At 43.3% G+C, this 15,501-nt stretch overlaps 1 protein-coding gene across 4 annotated transcripts in view; it reads right to left on the bottom strand.

The window, feature by feature from the left end:
- Nucleotides 1–15,501, bottom strand: part of LOC124797735 (solute carrier organic anion transporter family member 74D-like) — a 139,434-nt gene that overhangs the window by 88,041 nt on the left and 35,892 nt on the right. For 3 of the 4 annotated variants that reach the window (XM_047260808.1, XM_047260809.1, XM_047260810.1), the window contains exon 5: nt 10,294–10,515. The exons of the other annotated variant lie outside the window; for it this stretch is intronic. In XM_047260808.1, the coding sequence (XP_047116764.1) occupies nt 10,294–10,515 (222 nt within the window). The remainder of the gene's footprint in view (nt 1–10,293; nt 10,516–15,501) is intronic. 4 annotated transcript variants of the gene reach the window in all.

Genomic DNA, 15,501 nt, shown 5'->3' with positions numbered 1-15,501 from the left:
CCTGCATCGACCACCACTTAAATATTGCACAGAAACGGAACCGTAGTTCGAACCATTCCACATCAAGTACGTTCTCACCGGATTCTTTGTCGGCGTTGAAAACAGCTGATCTGGGTGTCTGCAGCAGGTAGGTAATCGGACGTAATTCCAACAAGTCACACGTTCAACAGCCGATCCTACTGCAGCAGACGAGACCCTTTGGAACGCTCTGCTCCATTCCCACCAGACGTCCCAACGAGTCTCACAATCTCCGCGCCCCGCGTCTTCTGTGACAACGACGTGTTCTACCGTGCTCAGCAGTCTTGGAAGGCAGAACGCCACGGAATGACACCGTACCACTTCAGTCCACGACCTCCACTCGGCTCCCTCCGCCCTGTCTCGCGCCGTCCCTCCAAAAACCGCTTCTTCAGCACACGGCTCTCTCGCTGACCAGTGCCGCACATCAGATTATTTCTCTCAGAGACGTGCTACGATACATCGATTGGTGGTGGCAACGCTCAGTAGTATTTCGTACATATTGCATTCGAATCTTAATATGATAAAAAGATACGTGCAATTTGAGTGAACTTTTACCGAATTTCTAATGGTTGGAATCTGGTTTCACAGGACAGAGCGGATCAGGTTGTCGAAAGGGGCCAAGATCAGTTACTGTTAGTTACACAAGAACGAACAACTTTATTCCTCGAATGTCAATGCACAGTTTTCTCTTTAAAACAACAAGGATCAATTCACGGCTGAGGGCCCAAGTAACTTCTCAGTAATAAAGTTTAAATAATTCCTTTTAAAATACAAGGATTTAGGGGAACGGCTTAAGGCCTTACTTAAGTAAAATTAAAATATCTCTAAATAATTCCTTTTAACTGATAAGGAATTAGACAAACGGCTGAAGGCCTTACTTAAGTAAAATTAAGGTATCTTCTCGACTAAAGGCCCAAATAATATTTCAGATCAGCAAAGGAAATTCTTTAAAAGGCAAGCACTTACCAATTTCGGCTAAAAGCCGTATTAAGGAAAATTTGAATTAATTCCTCGGCTGAAAGCCCAATGATATTTCAACATAATAAAGGGGAACCTTTAAAGACAAGCATTTACACAGTACAAAAGAAAACCATCTTACGAAAACTTAAAATATCTTGACAGCTGAACGTCCCAAACAATTATTCAAAATAATTAAAGACAAACCTTAAGACAAGCATTCACACAGTACAACTGAAGGCCATTTTAAGAATTCAAGACAATTAAAGAGAAACCTTACAGACAGGAATTTACACATTATGACTGGAAGCCACAGATTCTAAAACAAACGTGGCTGAAGTGCTAAATACAGAGCAAACAAGACTTGTAAATAAAACACGGCTGAAGGCCTAATCTTAAAATACTTCACATAAGGTTTGGCTGAAGGCCATATACTGAATACAGAACAGACAAAATTAAAATACGGCTGAAGACCTGGTGCGGTACTTGCTACAAAAGATAACCACTATCACAAACAACAGAATAGTAGTGCTCAGAAGTGTTCCAAGGGTCGGCCTGGGAAGGAAACTCTAACAACAGTTTAGGTGACACAGGCAACCAAGCTTAACACAAAGTAATCGGGCGGCAGCACGACTCAGGGACGGCTGAGGAACCAATCAACAACCTAATCAATTCCCTTCCACCCGACCAACGGGACGACAACCAAAAATGTCACCGAGGACGAGGATCGCAGCATGACTACGTTTCAGTTTCAGTTTATTGAGCACCCGTTTTATCATGTACAATGATATGGGATTTGTCATATGTTACATACAGAAAAAATATGAATAACAACGTTTTAATAACTGGCGTCCAAACACAGTCAAGGCACAATAATCACTCAAAGAAAATGGGAGAACAACGCGGCTTAATGTTATTTGGTAGTTTGCTTATTTTTATCGTCTCAACTTATATGTTATTTATAATTATGGACAAGTAAACGACCAAACGCATAACGTGTACCTGCAAATATATACCTGCAGTGATTTCCGAAATTCCATAAAACTACATTCGGGTGAGGTACCGAGAACGGATTTTCACCTAGATGCTTCTATCTGCAGACGCAGGTTCCAAGGACGAGGGACTGGCTTGGAAAGGACAAGTCAGACGTCCACAAATGAAAGTGTAAATAAATTTATTCAATGATATAATGAGTCACAACATGGCGGAATATGATAGTAATGGTACCATTAACTGTCAGGTGAGCTTCCGACATTGCGAGTTGCAGGATGATATTTTCAATACAGAAATGGAAAAAATAAATTAAAATATTACTACATCGAATGAATGCAATTTTTCCGCGTGCACATGGAAACTTCAGAGTTTCTAGGGAAAAACAAAGCTCGTTAACGTTTTGGAGAATTTCTCTTGCTTCCTACAATTTGGGTGCAATTCATGCATAACGTAACATTTTCGTAAATACCTGTGCTGAAAATTGACGATATATATTTTAATAGTGTCTTGATGAGAAGCAGTTTTTCGTTGTTGCCAATCAAGTACGAATAAGTTTGAAGACACTCTATGAAGTTTTAACTTGCCTACAGAGATAAAAGTCGCCTAATATATATATATATATATATATATATATATATATATATATATATATATATATATATAAGTCTAAATTTAAAAACTTAATAAACCACGGAATAATGTAGATAGAGAGGTAAAAATTGACACACATGTTTGGAATGACTTGGGGTTTTATTAGAATGGCGCTCCACCCCATACTCCATATTGCTAGACACGTGAAACATCCCTTGCGCGCGTCGTTTGGTGATGATCGTGTGCTCAGCCGCCACTTTCGTCATGCTTGGCCTCCCAAGTCCCCAGACCTCAGTCCGTGCGATTATTGGCTTTGGGGTTACCTGAAGTCGCAAGTGCATCGTGATCGATAGACATATCTAGGGATGCTGAAAGACAACATCCGACGCCAATTCCTCACCATAACTCCGGACATACTTTACAGTGCTGCTCACAACATTATTCCTCGGCTACAGCTATTGTTGAAGAATGATGGTGGACATATTGAGCATATCCTGTAAAGAACATCATCTTTGCTTTGTCTTACTTTGTTACGCTAATTATTGCTATTCTGATCAGATGAAGCGCCATCTGTCGGACATTTTTTGAACTTTTGTATTTCTTTGGTTCTAATGAAGCCCCATGTCATTCGAAGCATCTGTGTCAATTTGTACCTCTCTATCTACATTATTCCGTGATTTATTCAGTTTTCAAATTTATATTGACTACTTTATCACCCAGTATATATATATATATATATATATATATATATATATATATATATATATACTGGGTGTGTCACCTAACATTACCGCTGGACATATTTCGTAAACCACATCAAATACTGACGAATCGATTCCACAGACCGAACGTGAGGAGAGGGGCTAGAGTAATTGGTTAATACAAACCATACAAAAATACACGGAAGCATGTTTTTTAACACAAACCTACGTTTTTTAATGGAACCCCGTTAGTTTTGTTAGCACATCTGAACATATAAACAAATACGTAATCAGTGCCGTTTGTTGCATTGTAAAATGTTAATTACATCCGGAGATATTGTAACCTAAAGTTGACGCTTGAGTACCACTCCTCCGCTGTTCGATCGTGTGTATCGGAGAGCACCGAATTACGTAAGGATCCAAAGGGAACAGTGATGGACCTTAGGTGCAGAAGAGACTGGAACAGCACATTACGTCCACATGCTAACACCTTTCTATTGGTCTTTTTCACTGACGCACATGTACATTATCATGAGGGGTGAGGTACACGTACACACGTGGTTTCCGTTTTCAATTACGAAGTGGAATAGAGTGTGTCCCGACATGTCAGGCCAATAGATGTTCAATGTGGTGGCCATCATTTGCTGCACACAATTGCAATCTCTGGCGTAATGAATGTCGTACACGCCGCAGTAAATCTGGTGTAATGTCGCCGCAGGCTGCCACAATACTTTGTTTCATATCCTCTGGGGTTGTAGGCACATCAGGGTACACATTCTCCTTTAACGTACCCCACATAAAGAAGTCCAGAGGTGTAAGATCAGGAGAACGGGCTGGCCAATTTATGCGTCCTCCACGTCCTATGAAACGCCCGTCGAACATCCTGTCAAGGGTCAGCCTAGTGTTAATTGCAGAATGTGCAGGTGCACCATCATGCTGATACCACATACGTCGACGCGTTTCCAGTGGGACATTTTCGAGCAACGTTGGCAGATCATTCTGCAGAAACGCGATGTATGTTGCAGCTGTTTGGGCCCCTGCAACGAAGTGAGGACCAATGAGGTGGTCGCCAATGATTCCGCAACATACATTTACAGTCCACGGTCGCTGTCGCTCTACCTGTCTGAGCCAGCGAGGATTGTGTGGTGTCACCGCCAGACACCACACTTGCTAGGTGGTAGATTAAATAGGCCGCGGTCCAATTAGTACATGTCGGACCCGCGTGTCGCCACTGTGTGATCGCAGACCTAGCGCCACCACAAGGCAGGTCTCGTGATACGAACAAGGACTCGCCCCAGTTGTACGGACGACCTAGCTAGCGACTAGATGTACGAAGCCTTTCTCTCTCATTAGCCGAGAGACAGAATAGCCTTCAGCTAAGTTAATGGCTACGAACTAGCAAGGCGCCATTAGCCTTACAGTGATTGTAATTAAAGTCTCCTGTGTATCTTCAAGAGCGATGTACCATAATGATTGATTAAAGATAAGTATTAATCCAGCTACGTACTTTTCTTCATAGCATTAATTACGTAGCCTGTTCCAGTACTTCACGCCTGTCTGCGTTAGTCTAGCGTGCATTTTCAGCCATCTCAACGTACAAGGTGTTGGCCCAGCTGCCTACACATCAGATTGTCCACGGACCAGTAATGCATGTTCCGTAGATTCACTGCCACGGGTTTGTGAAACCCGCTTCATCGGACCCGTTTGGGTGCTACGACTATACCTGTTGCATACGGTTGGTGGTAGATGTTTTGCAATGTGCGGCACGTTGGATGCTCTCTGTCCGGGTACCGTTCTGCATACACTCTGCAGGCTTCAGCTGCACTTCGTCGACACTCGCCATAGATGAGTATCATCTCCGCCTTTTCAGAGCTCGAATACACCATGGTCACAGTTCCTACAACACTACACTATCACAGACGTCTGGTAACACGGTGTACTACAGCTGGTCTGCGTGAGGAGACGAATGAAGAATAAAAATAGCAGCAAGCGCTACATGCGGACACTGCGACAGCTAGACCAAACCACAACAGTGCACCACAGCCACACACGTAAACACGGTCGTCATCGTAAACATGTCCCTGCAGATGCTGCTCGCCGACCGTGGCCCGTGTTTGTTACAACACGCAACTGAACGTCGGAGGTTTCAAGCGTCAACTTTAGTTTACAATATCTCCGGATGTAATTAACATTTTACAGTGCAACAAACGGCACTGATTACGTATTTGTTTATATGTTCAGAGGTGCTAACAAAACTAACGTGGTTCCATTTAAAAAAAACGTACGTTTGTGTTAAAAAACATACTTCCGTGCATTTTTGTATGGTTTGTATTAAACAATTACACTAGCCCCTCTCTCTCCTCACGTTCGATCTGTGGAATCGGTACGTCAGTATTTGATGTGGTTTACGAAATATATCCAGCGGTAACGTTAGGTGACTCACCCTATATATATATATATATATATATATATATATATATATATATATATATATATATATATATATATACACTCCTGGAAATTGAAATAAGAACACCGTGAATTCATTGTCCCAGGAAGGGGAAACTTTATTGACACATTCCTTGGGTCAGATACATCACATGATCACACTGACAGAACCACAGGCACATAGACACAGGCAACAGAGTATGCACAATGTCGGCACTAGTACAGTGTATATCCACCTTTCGCAGCAATGCAGGCTGCTATTCTCCCATGGAGACGATCGTAGAGATGCTGGACGTAGTCCTGTGGAACGGCTTGCCATGCCATTTCCACCTAGCGCCTCAGTTGGACCAGCGTTCGTGCTGGACGTGCAGACCGCGTGAGACGACGCTTCATCCAGTCCCAAACATGCTCAATGGGGGACAGATCCGGAGATCTTGCTGGCCAGGGTAGTTGACTTACACCTTCTAGAGCACGTTGGGTGGCACGGGATACACGCGGACGTGCATTGTCCTGTTGGAACAGCAATTTCCCTTGCCGGTCTAGGAATGGTAGAACGATGGGTTCGATGACGGTTTGGATGTACCGTGCACTATTCAGTGTCCCCTCGACGATCACCAGTGGTGTACGGCCAGTGTAGGAGATCGCTCCCCACACCATGATGCCGGGTGTTGGCCCTGTGTGCCTCGGTCGTATGCAGTCCTGATTGTGGCGCTCACCTGCACGGCGCCAAACACGCATACGACCATCATTGGCACCAAGGCAGAAGCGACTCTCATCGCTGAAGACGACACGTCTCCATTCGTCCCTCCATTCACGCCTGTCGCGACACCACTGGAGGCGGGCTGCACGATGTTGGGGCGTGAGCGGAAGACGGCCTAACGGTGTGCGGGACCGTAGCCCAGCTTCATGGAGACGGTTGCGAATGGTCCTCGCCGATACCCCAGGAGCAACAGTGTCCCTAATTTGTTGGGAAGTGGCGGTGCGGTCCCCTACGGCACTGCGTAGGATCCTACGGTCTTGGCGTGCATCCGTGCGTCGCTGCGGTCCGGTCCCAGGTCGACGGGCACGTGCACCTTCCGCCGACCACTGGCGACAACATCGATGTACTGTGGAGACCTCACGCCCCACGTGTTGAGCAATTCGGCGGTACGTCCACCCGGCCTCCCGCATGCCCACTATACGCCCTCGCTCAAAGTCCGTCAACTGCACATATGGTTCACGTCCACGCTGTCGCGGCATGCTACCAGTGTTAAAGACTGCGATGGAGCTCCGTATGCCACGGCAAACTGGCTGACACTGACGGCGGCGGTGCACAAATGCTGCGCAGCTAGCGCCATTCGACGGCCAACACCGTGGTTCCTGGTGTGTCCGCTGTGCCGTGCGTGTGATCATTGCTTGTACAGCCCTCTCGCAGTGTCCGGAGCATGTATGGTGTCAATGTGTTCTTTTTTCCATTTCCAGGAGTATATATATATATATATATATATATATATATATATATATATATATATATAGAGTTAGAGAGAGAGAGAGAGAGGGAGGGAGAGGGAGAGAGAAATCAGTCGTGGTTGCAATGAAGATGCTTTTGTTAGTTCTTCATTTGCGACGAGTTTCGCCTGTATTGAAAGGCATCTTCAGACAATCGAACTATGGGTAAATAATCATTTCATGAAATGAAGAATATAACGTATACAATTAATCACAAGCAAGAATGGGCCAAGTGCACGTATAATGCTAAAATACAAAACAAATACGATGGTCGCAATTTGTACCTTGTGAAGGTGTACAGCAGTGTGGAGACACATCATAAGCCAATTGTGGTTAAGAGGAGAACTCTCGCATGCTAAGACGAGAAGTGCCATTTTACAAATACGGGTTCAGTCAATAGCATAAAAAATCACCATATGGAGACGAGGCCTCTTAAACACGAGGTCATGCCAGTGCTAGCACGTCAGGTTGTGCGTGTATGACAGAGGTAAACAAGCCCTATTTTGTGTCTGAGGGGCGTTGTCTCCATATGATGATTTTCATACTGTTGAAAGAACCTGTGTTTTTAAAAAAACTCACTTTCTGTCTTACCGTACGAGAGGTTTCGTTTATTACCATTATTGGGTTGTGTGTTACCACAGTACAGTAAAGAATCACAAGGTACAAATTCCGACCATCGGCATTGTTCCTTATTTTAGTGTTATACATAGACTTGGCCCATTGTTGCCTGGAATTAATTTTATACGTTTGTCCCCTCATTTCAAGAGATGATTCTTTACCCATAGTCTGATTGTTTGAACATGCCTTTCAATACAGGCGAAACGCGTCGCAAATGAACTAATAAAACCATCTTTATTGCAACCATGACTGAATTCCCTCTATAGCATTACCACTGTTGCTGTACCAGTGCCACATAGTGAGAATGGAGTGGAAGTAATTTAGTCGCTTAATATTTGTTGTAATAATAAAAATCAGTAAACAGCAAAATAACAATGGTAATTCAATAAAAGTTCATGCGAATACACGTGTCTTTTCATCATATTACCTTTCAAATGTAATACGTACAAGTGTTGAAAAAATTTGAATTTAGAAAGAAGATGAGTGGGGCTCGATCCACATATTATAGACCTTTAATGCTAACCACATGATCTCCGTCATATCATGCTGATGGTGACAATGTACAAATACATCACTGACGGGTAAAATTTCTCTTGAAGCTTTCTCAAAACTGCATAAGTAGTACTCCATATTACTTGCACATTTAGTTGTCCTAATGAACTACTGTGAGTGTGCGAAGTCTGAAGTAAATCTGTGATCGGACTGCCGTGGCCTCCTTTTGTGAGTGGAAATGGGAAGAAAGTGCACTACTGGCCATTAAAATTGCTACACCATGAAGATGACGTACTACGGAAGCGAAATTTAACCGAGAGGAAGAAGATGCTGTGATATGCTAATGATTAGCTTTTCAGAGCATTCACACAAGGTTGGCGCCGGTGGCGACACCTACAACGTGCTGACATGAGGTGCTGACATGAGGAAAGTTTCCAACCGATTTCTCATACACAAACAGTAGTTGACCGGCGTTGCCTGGTGAAACGTTGTTGTAATGCCTCGTATAAGGAGGAGAAATGCGTACCATCACGTTTCCGTCTTTCTTAAAGGTCGGATTGTAGCCTATCGCGATTGCGGTTTATCGTATCGCGACATTGCTGCTCGCGTTGGTCGAGATCCAATGACTGTTAGCAGAATACGGAATCGGTTGGTTCAGTAGGGTAATACGGAACGCCGTGCTGGATCCCAACGGCCTCGTATCACTAGCAGTCGAGATGACAGGCATCTTATCCGCATGGCTGTAACGGATTGCGCAAGCACGTGTCGATCCCTGAGTCAACAGATGGGGGCGTTTGCAAGACAATAAGCATCTGCACGAACAGTTCGACGACGTTTTGCCGCAGCATGGACTATCAGCTCCGAGACCATGGCTGCGGATACACTTGACGCTGCATCACAGACAGGAGTGCCTGCGATGGTGTACTCAACGACGAACCTGGGTGTACGAATGGCAAAACGTCATTTTATCGGACGAATCCAGGCTCTGTTTACAGCATCATGATGGTCGCAGCCGTGTTTGGCGACATCGCGGTGAACGCACATCGGAAGCGTGTATTCGTCATCGCCATACTGGCGTATCACCCGGCGTGATGGTATGGGGTGCCATTGGTTACACGTCTCGGTCACCTCTTGTTCGCATTCACGGCACTTTGAACAGTGGACGTTACATTTCAGATGTGTTACGACCCGTGGCTGTACCCTTCATTCCATCCCTGAGAATTCCTACATTTCAGCGGGATAATGCACGCCCGCATGTTGCAGGTCCTGTACGGGCCTTTCTGGATACAGAGAATGTTCGACTACTGCCCTGGCCAGCACATTCTCCAGATCTCTCACCAACTGAAAACGACTGGCCAATGGTGGCCGAGCAACTGGCTCGTCACAATACGCCAGTCACTTCTCATCATGAAGTGTGGTATAGTGTTGAAGCTGCATGGGCAGCTGTACCTGTACACGCCATCCAAGCTCTGTTTGACTCAATACGCAGGCGTATCAAGGCCGTTATTACGGCCAGAGGTGGTCGTTCTGGGTACTGATTTCTCAGGATCTATGCACCGAAATTGCGTGAAAATGTAATCACATGTCAGTTCTAGTATAATATATTTGTCCAATGAATACCCGTTTATCATCTGCATTTCTCCTTGGTGTAGCAATTTTAATGGCCAGTAGTGTACATTTATGGAGCAACTCGACTAAATTGAGGTATCTGTTGATAAGTCACATGCTGAAGCATAGAGGAATCAAATTAGCTAATGGAGTGAAGTGTGGGTCGTAGAAATTGTATAGGGAGACCAAGGTGTACTATTGTAAGCATTTTCAAGTGGTTACATCTCGCAGTGTATAGATTGATGTGGGATACCTGCTGCCTACGTGGACAACATTTTGTAGTTCTGTGTAACTCAATATACTAAATCAGTCTGCACAGGTATTCAGTTACAGACTACATTATCATTCTGTATTTCTTAGCGCTGGCTGCGTGAATGACCTATGAGCAGCGGAGCTTTGTTTCTGGGTGCGTTGTCGTCCATGTAGGCGATTCCCAGAGACAGCGGCAGGGAGGCCCCGGCGCCCATCAGCAGCTGAGAAGCGACCAGCAGCAACGCCGGGGTGCCGAGTGTATCGGCGGCCGCTGCTGTGACGTCAGCGGCGCTGTCACGCGGGCAGTCGGCGGCAGGCGCTGCGGCTCCGCACAGCTGCCACGCTGGAGCTGGAGCGAGACGCGAAGGCTGAGGGACGGGCGTCAGCGGTCTCACTATTTGCACTTTGAAACTACTAAGGTACTGCCAACAGGAAAAACTTTAATACATTTTCACCCTTTCTTTCAACTGCTGTGTTAACAGATATCTACGAAAATTCGTCATAAAACATTAGCACTGATATATTTTTCGATCATTTGTGGATATATGACAAATTAAGAAATTACCATCAGTGATGGCAAAGTCAGCACGAAAACGGGAATCTGTGTAGCTGTGTTAAAACACGTGAAAAATTCGAAAAGATGTGAAAGAACAGATTATTTAATGTACAAAGTAATTGGTATGAGGGGCCACCGTAGCTTTGAAGACACATTTCAAATTATGAAAACCGCAGCAGCTACGTCAAAATTATTATTAATAACGAGTAGTTTCATGACATTTACATACTGTTCCTAATATCTCTTTAAGGTAGGGTGTCCATTCGTCCCGTTTTTCCCCGGACAGTCCCGTTTTTTACCAAAATGTCCCGCTGTACCGAAAGTTTTGTTGGGGACGCTCAAATGTCTCGTTTTGTTATGATTCCGCTTGGCTAGAGTATTTTACGCTACTGGTTGTTTGACTTGCTATTAACTGCTCAATTATTTACGCTAGGAAGCGTGTGATGACTTTCAGCATACACCAAACATGTACCGAACTGTCAACAATCGCAAGTAATTTTAAACGCACTATAGGTTACCAATAACAACGAAGATTCTTCTCTTCTAAATCGATCCACTGAATCCGTCCTTTCGGTCCAGAGATACTCTACACCACTGATACTTGCTCTCTGGCTTTCGTCACCACACTGTTAATGTTTTGCACTGTGCAATCACTGTTTCATTATGCCAAAATGGAAGTGTAATTTTAACAGCAATATAAAAAGCGAGTTTCCTTTTATCAATGGTAGTGGAGAAACTGAAGAATGTACGTTGTGCAGATCAAAATTTGATATTGATCATGGTGGAAGGTCTGACATTGTGAATCACATTAAGACGAAGAAGCATCGCATGAGTGATCAAACGAAAAGAGCAAATAAATGCGTGAGTGACTACTATGTAAACTTAAAATCAGTAACAGAAATGGATAGGCAGTTGGCAGCACAAGAAGCTTCGTTTGCTTACCACAGTGCAATGTATAACCATAGCTTTAAGTCAATGGACTGTACTACAGCAGTTGTTAAAAAACTTTTCAATCCTAAATTCACATGTGGACACACAAAATGTAATGCAATCATTTCAAATGGGTCTGTCCCCGGTAGCTGGGTGGTCAGCGCGACGGAATGTCAATCCTAAGGGCCCGGGTTCGATTCCCGGCTGGATCGGAGATTTTCTCCTCCCAGTGACTGGGTGTTGTGTTGTCCTAATCATCATCATCTCATTCCCATCGACGAGCAAGTCGCCGAAGTGGCGTCAAATCCGAAGACTTGCACCTGGCGAACGGTCTACCCAGCGGGAGGCCCTAGTCACACGACATTATTATTTCAAATGTTATTGCACCGTATGCAGCTCAGCAGGTTTTAAATGAACTGAAAAGTCATCGATTCATTTCTGTAATGATTGATACGTCGAATCATTTGGATATGAAGTTGGTTCCTCTCCTTATCAGGTATTTTCACCCTGAAAATGGCATCACAGTGAAAGTGCTCGAATTTGTTAATTTAGCTGGAGAAACTTCAGATTTACTTCAGAATTATGTGCTGGAGGTTTTAAAGGAATATGATCTTGAGGGAAAGGTGATTCCAGTTTCTGCAGACAACACCAACACCAATTTTGGTGATTAGCAGAGGAAAGGAGAACACAATTTGTTCTATAAACTTCAACAGAACACAGTGAATAATGTAGTAGGTGTTGGCTGTCCAGCACATGTGGTGCACAATTCTTTACAAACTGGCTCAGATTGCCTACTCATCGACTGCCAATTAATTGTAAACAAAATCTACCAGAATTTCCACATATATACAGTAAGGGTTGAATCTATGAAGTCATTCTCTAAGTTTACTGAAACTAAATACAAAATTGTACTTGGGCACAGCAAGACAAGGTGGCTATCTCTGCTATCAGCATCGGAAAGAATTGCAGAGATATTTCCTGCTTTGAAATCATATTTCATTTCCCTTGATAAGTGTCCTGTTATCCTTAAACAATTCTTTGATAACCCTGTGTCTACTGTTCTTCTACATTTTCTTGTTAGCCAGCTAAAACCTTTTTCCACAACAATTAAATGTATTGAGAAACAAGAAATCACAATAGTGGAAGTTTATCAAGAAATTATTGGGCAAATTACAACGTAGAAAATCTGAAAGATTTCTCACATCCTTTGTACATGAGACTCTAAGAAAGCTGGAAGATGACAGTGAAATTACTGTAGAACAATTTAATATTTATGCTGACATCTTCTATGACTCTTGCATTGAGTATATTAAAGTATGGTGTTTACCATTTCTCACACCTTTTAAAGCATTTGACTGGGTAAATACTGAAAAGGAGCAGCTACAGTGGAAGCATATTCAAGACTGTTGTGTTTTTGTTAAAAGTATTGTACCAAATTTTCCTATTGATGAAAACGAACTGTTCGATGAATTTTCATGTGCACAGATCTTCATAAAAAGCGAAGAAGGAGACAAAGAAAGTGTTAGTGCAATGTGGTGTAAAATATTTGCTTATTCATCATCATCATCATTTAAGACTGATTATGCCTTTCAGCGTTCAGTCTGGAGCATAGCCCCCCTTATAAAAATTCCTCCATGATCCCCTATTCAGTGCTAACATTGGTGCCTCTTCTGATGTTAAACCTATTACTTCAAAATCATTCTTAACCGAATCCAGGTACCTTCTCCTTGGTCTGCCCCGACTCCTCCTACCCTCTACTGCTGAACCCATGAGTCTCTTGGGTAACCTTGCTTCTCCCATGCGTGTAACATGACCCCACCATCTAAGCCTGTTCGCCCTGACTGTTGCATCTATAGAGTTCATTCCCAGTTTTTCTTTGATTTCCTCATTGTGGACACCCTCCTGCCATTGTTCCCATCTACTAGTACCTGCAATCATCCTAGCTACTTTCATATCCGTAACCTCAACCTTATTGATAAGGTAGCCTGAATCCACCCAGCTTTCGCTCCCATACAACAAAGTTGGTCGAAAGATTGAACGGTGCACAGATAACTTAGTCTTGGTACTGACTTCCTTCTTGCAGAAGAGAGTAGATAGTAGTTGAGCGCTCACTGCATTAGCCTTGCTACACCTCGCTTCCAGTTCTTTCACTATGTTGCCATCTTGTGAGTATATGCATCCTAAGTACTTGAAACCGTCCACCTGTTCTAACTTTGTTCCTCCTATTTGGCACTCAATCCGTTTATATTTCTTTCCCACTGACATTACTTTCGTTTTGGAGATGCTAATCTTCATACCATAGTCCTTACATTTCTGATCTAGCTCTGAAATATTACTCTGCAAACTTTCAATCGAATCTGCCATCACAAATAAGTCATCCGCATATGCAAGACTGCTTATTTTGTGTTCACATATCTTAATCTCACCCAGCCAGTCTATTGTTTTCAACATATGATCCATAAATAATATGAACAACAGTGGAGACAGGTTGCAGCCTTGCCTTACCCCTGAAACTACTCTGAACCATGAACTCAGTTTACCGTCAACTCTAACTGCTGCCTGACTATCCATGTAAAGACCCTTAATTGCTTGCAAAAGTTTGCCTCCTATTCCATAATCTCGTAGAACAGACAATAACTTCCTCCTAGGAACCCGGTCATATGCCTTTTCTAGATCTATAAAGCATAGATACAATTCCCTGTTCCACTCATAACACTTCTCCATTATTTGTCGTAAGCTAAAGATCTGGTCCTGACAACCTCTAAGAGGCCTAGACCCACACTGATTTTCATCCAATTGCTCCTCAACTAATACTCGCACTTTCCTTTCAACAATACCTGAGAAGATATTACCCACAACGCTGATTAAAGAGACACCTCTGTAGTTGTTACAATCTTTTCTGTTTCCATGTTTAAAAATTGGTGTGATTACTGCTTTTTTCCAGTCTGATGGAACCTGTCCCGACTCCCAGGCCATTTCCATTATCCTGTGTAGCCATTTAAGACCTGACATTCCACTGTACTTGATGAGTTCCGACTTAATTTCATCCACCCCAGCTGCTTTATTGCACTGCAATCTATTGACCATTTTCTCCACTTCCTCAAACGTGATCCTATTTCCATCATCATTCCTATCCCATTCTACCTCGAAATCTGAAACATTACTGATCGTATTTTCACCTACATTGAGCAACTCTTCAAAATATTCCCTCCATCTGCCCAAGGCATCCACAGGATTCACCAGCAGTTTTCCTGACCTGTCCAAAATACTTGTCATTTCCTTCTTACCTCCCTTTCGAAGACTGCTAATTACACTCCAGAATGGTTTTCCAGCAGCTTGACCCAATGTCTCCAACCTGTTTCCAAAGTCTTCCCAAGATTTCTTCTTGGATGCTGCAATTATCTGTTTGGCTTTGTTTCTTTTTTCAACATAACTTTCTCTGTCTACCTGAGTTCTAGTATGTAGCCATTTTTATACGCCTTCTTTTTCCTTTTACAGGCTGCCTTGACTGTGTCATTCCACCAAGCTGTTTGCTTCCTCCTACTTTTACACACTACTGTTCCAAGACATTCTTTAGCCACTTCTAGTACTCTGTCCCTGTACCTTGTCCATTCCTTTTCCAATGACTGTAATTGACTACATTCAACTAACTGATACCTTTCTGAGATCGCTGTTATGTACTTGTGCCTGATTTCCTTATCCTGAAGTTTCTCCACTCTTATCCTCCTACATATGGACTTGACCTCCTGCACTTTCGGCCTCGCAATCCCAATTTCACTGCAGATTAAATAATGATCAGTGTCATCAAAGAATCCCCTGAATAAACGTGTGTCCCTCACAGCCTTCCTG

This window comes from Schistocerca piceifrons, chromosome 1 (assembly GCF_021461385.2).
Source record: "Schistocerca piceifrons isolate TAMUIC-IGC-003096 chromosome 1, iqSchPice1.1, whole genome shotgun sequence".
Taxonomy (NCBI): domain Eukaryota; kingdom Metazoa; phylum Arthropoda; class Insecta; order Orthoptera; family Acrididae; genus Schistocerca; species Schistocerca piceifrons.
This window is presented reverse-complemented; position numbering and strand designations above follow the sequence as displayed.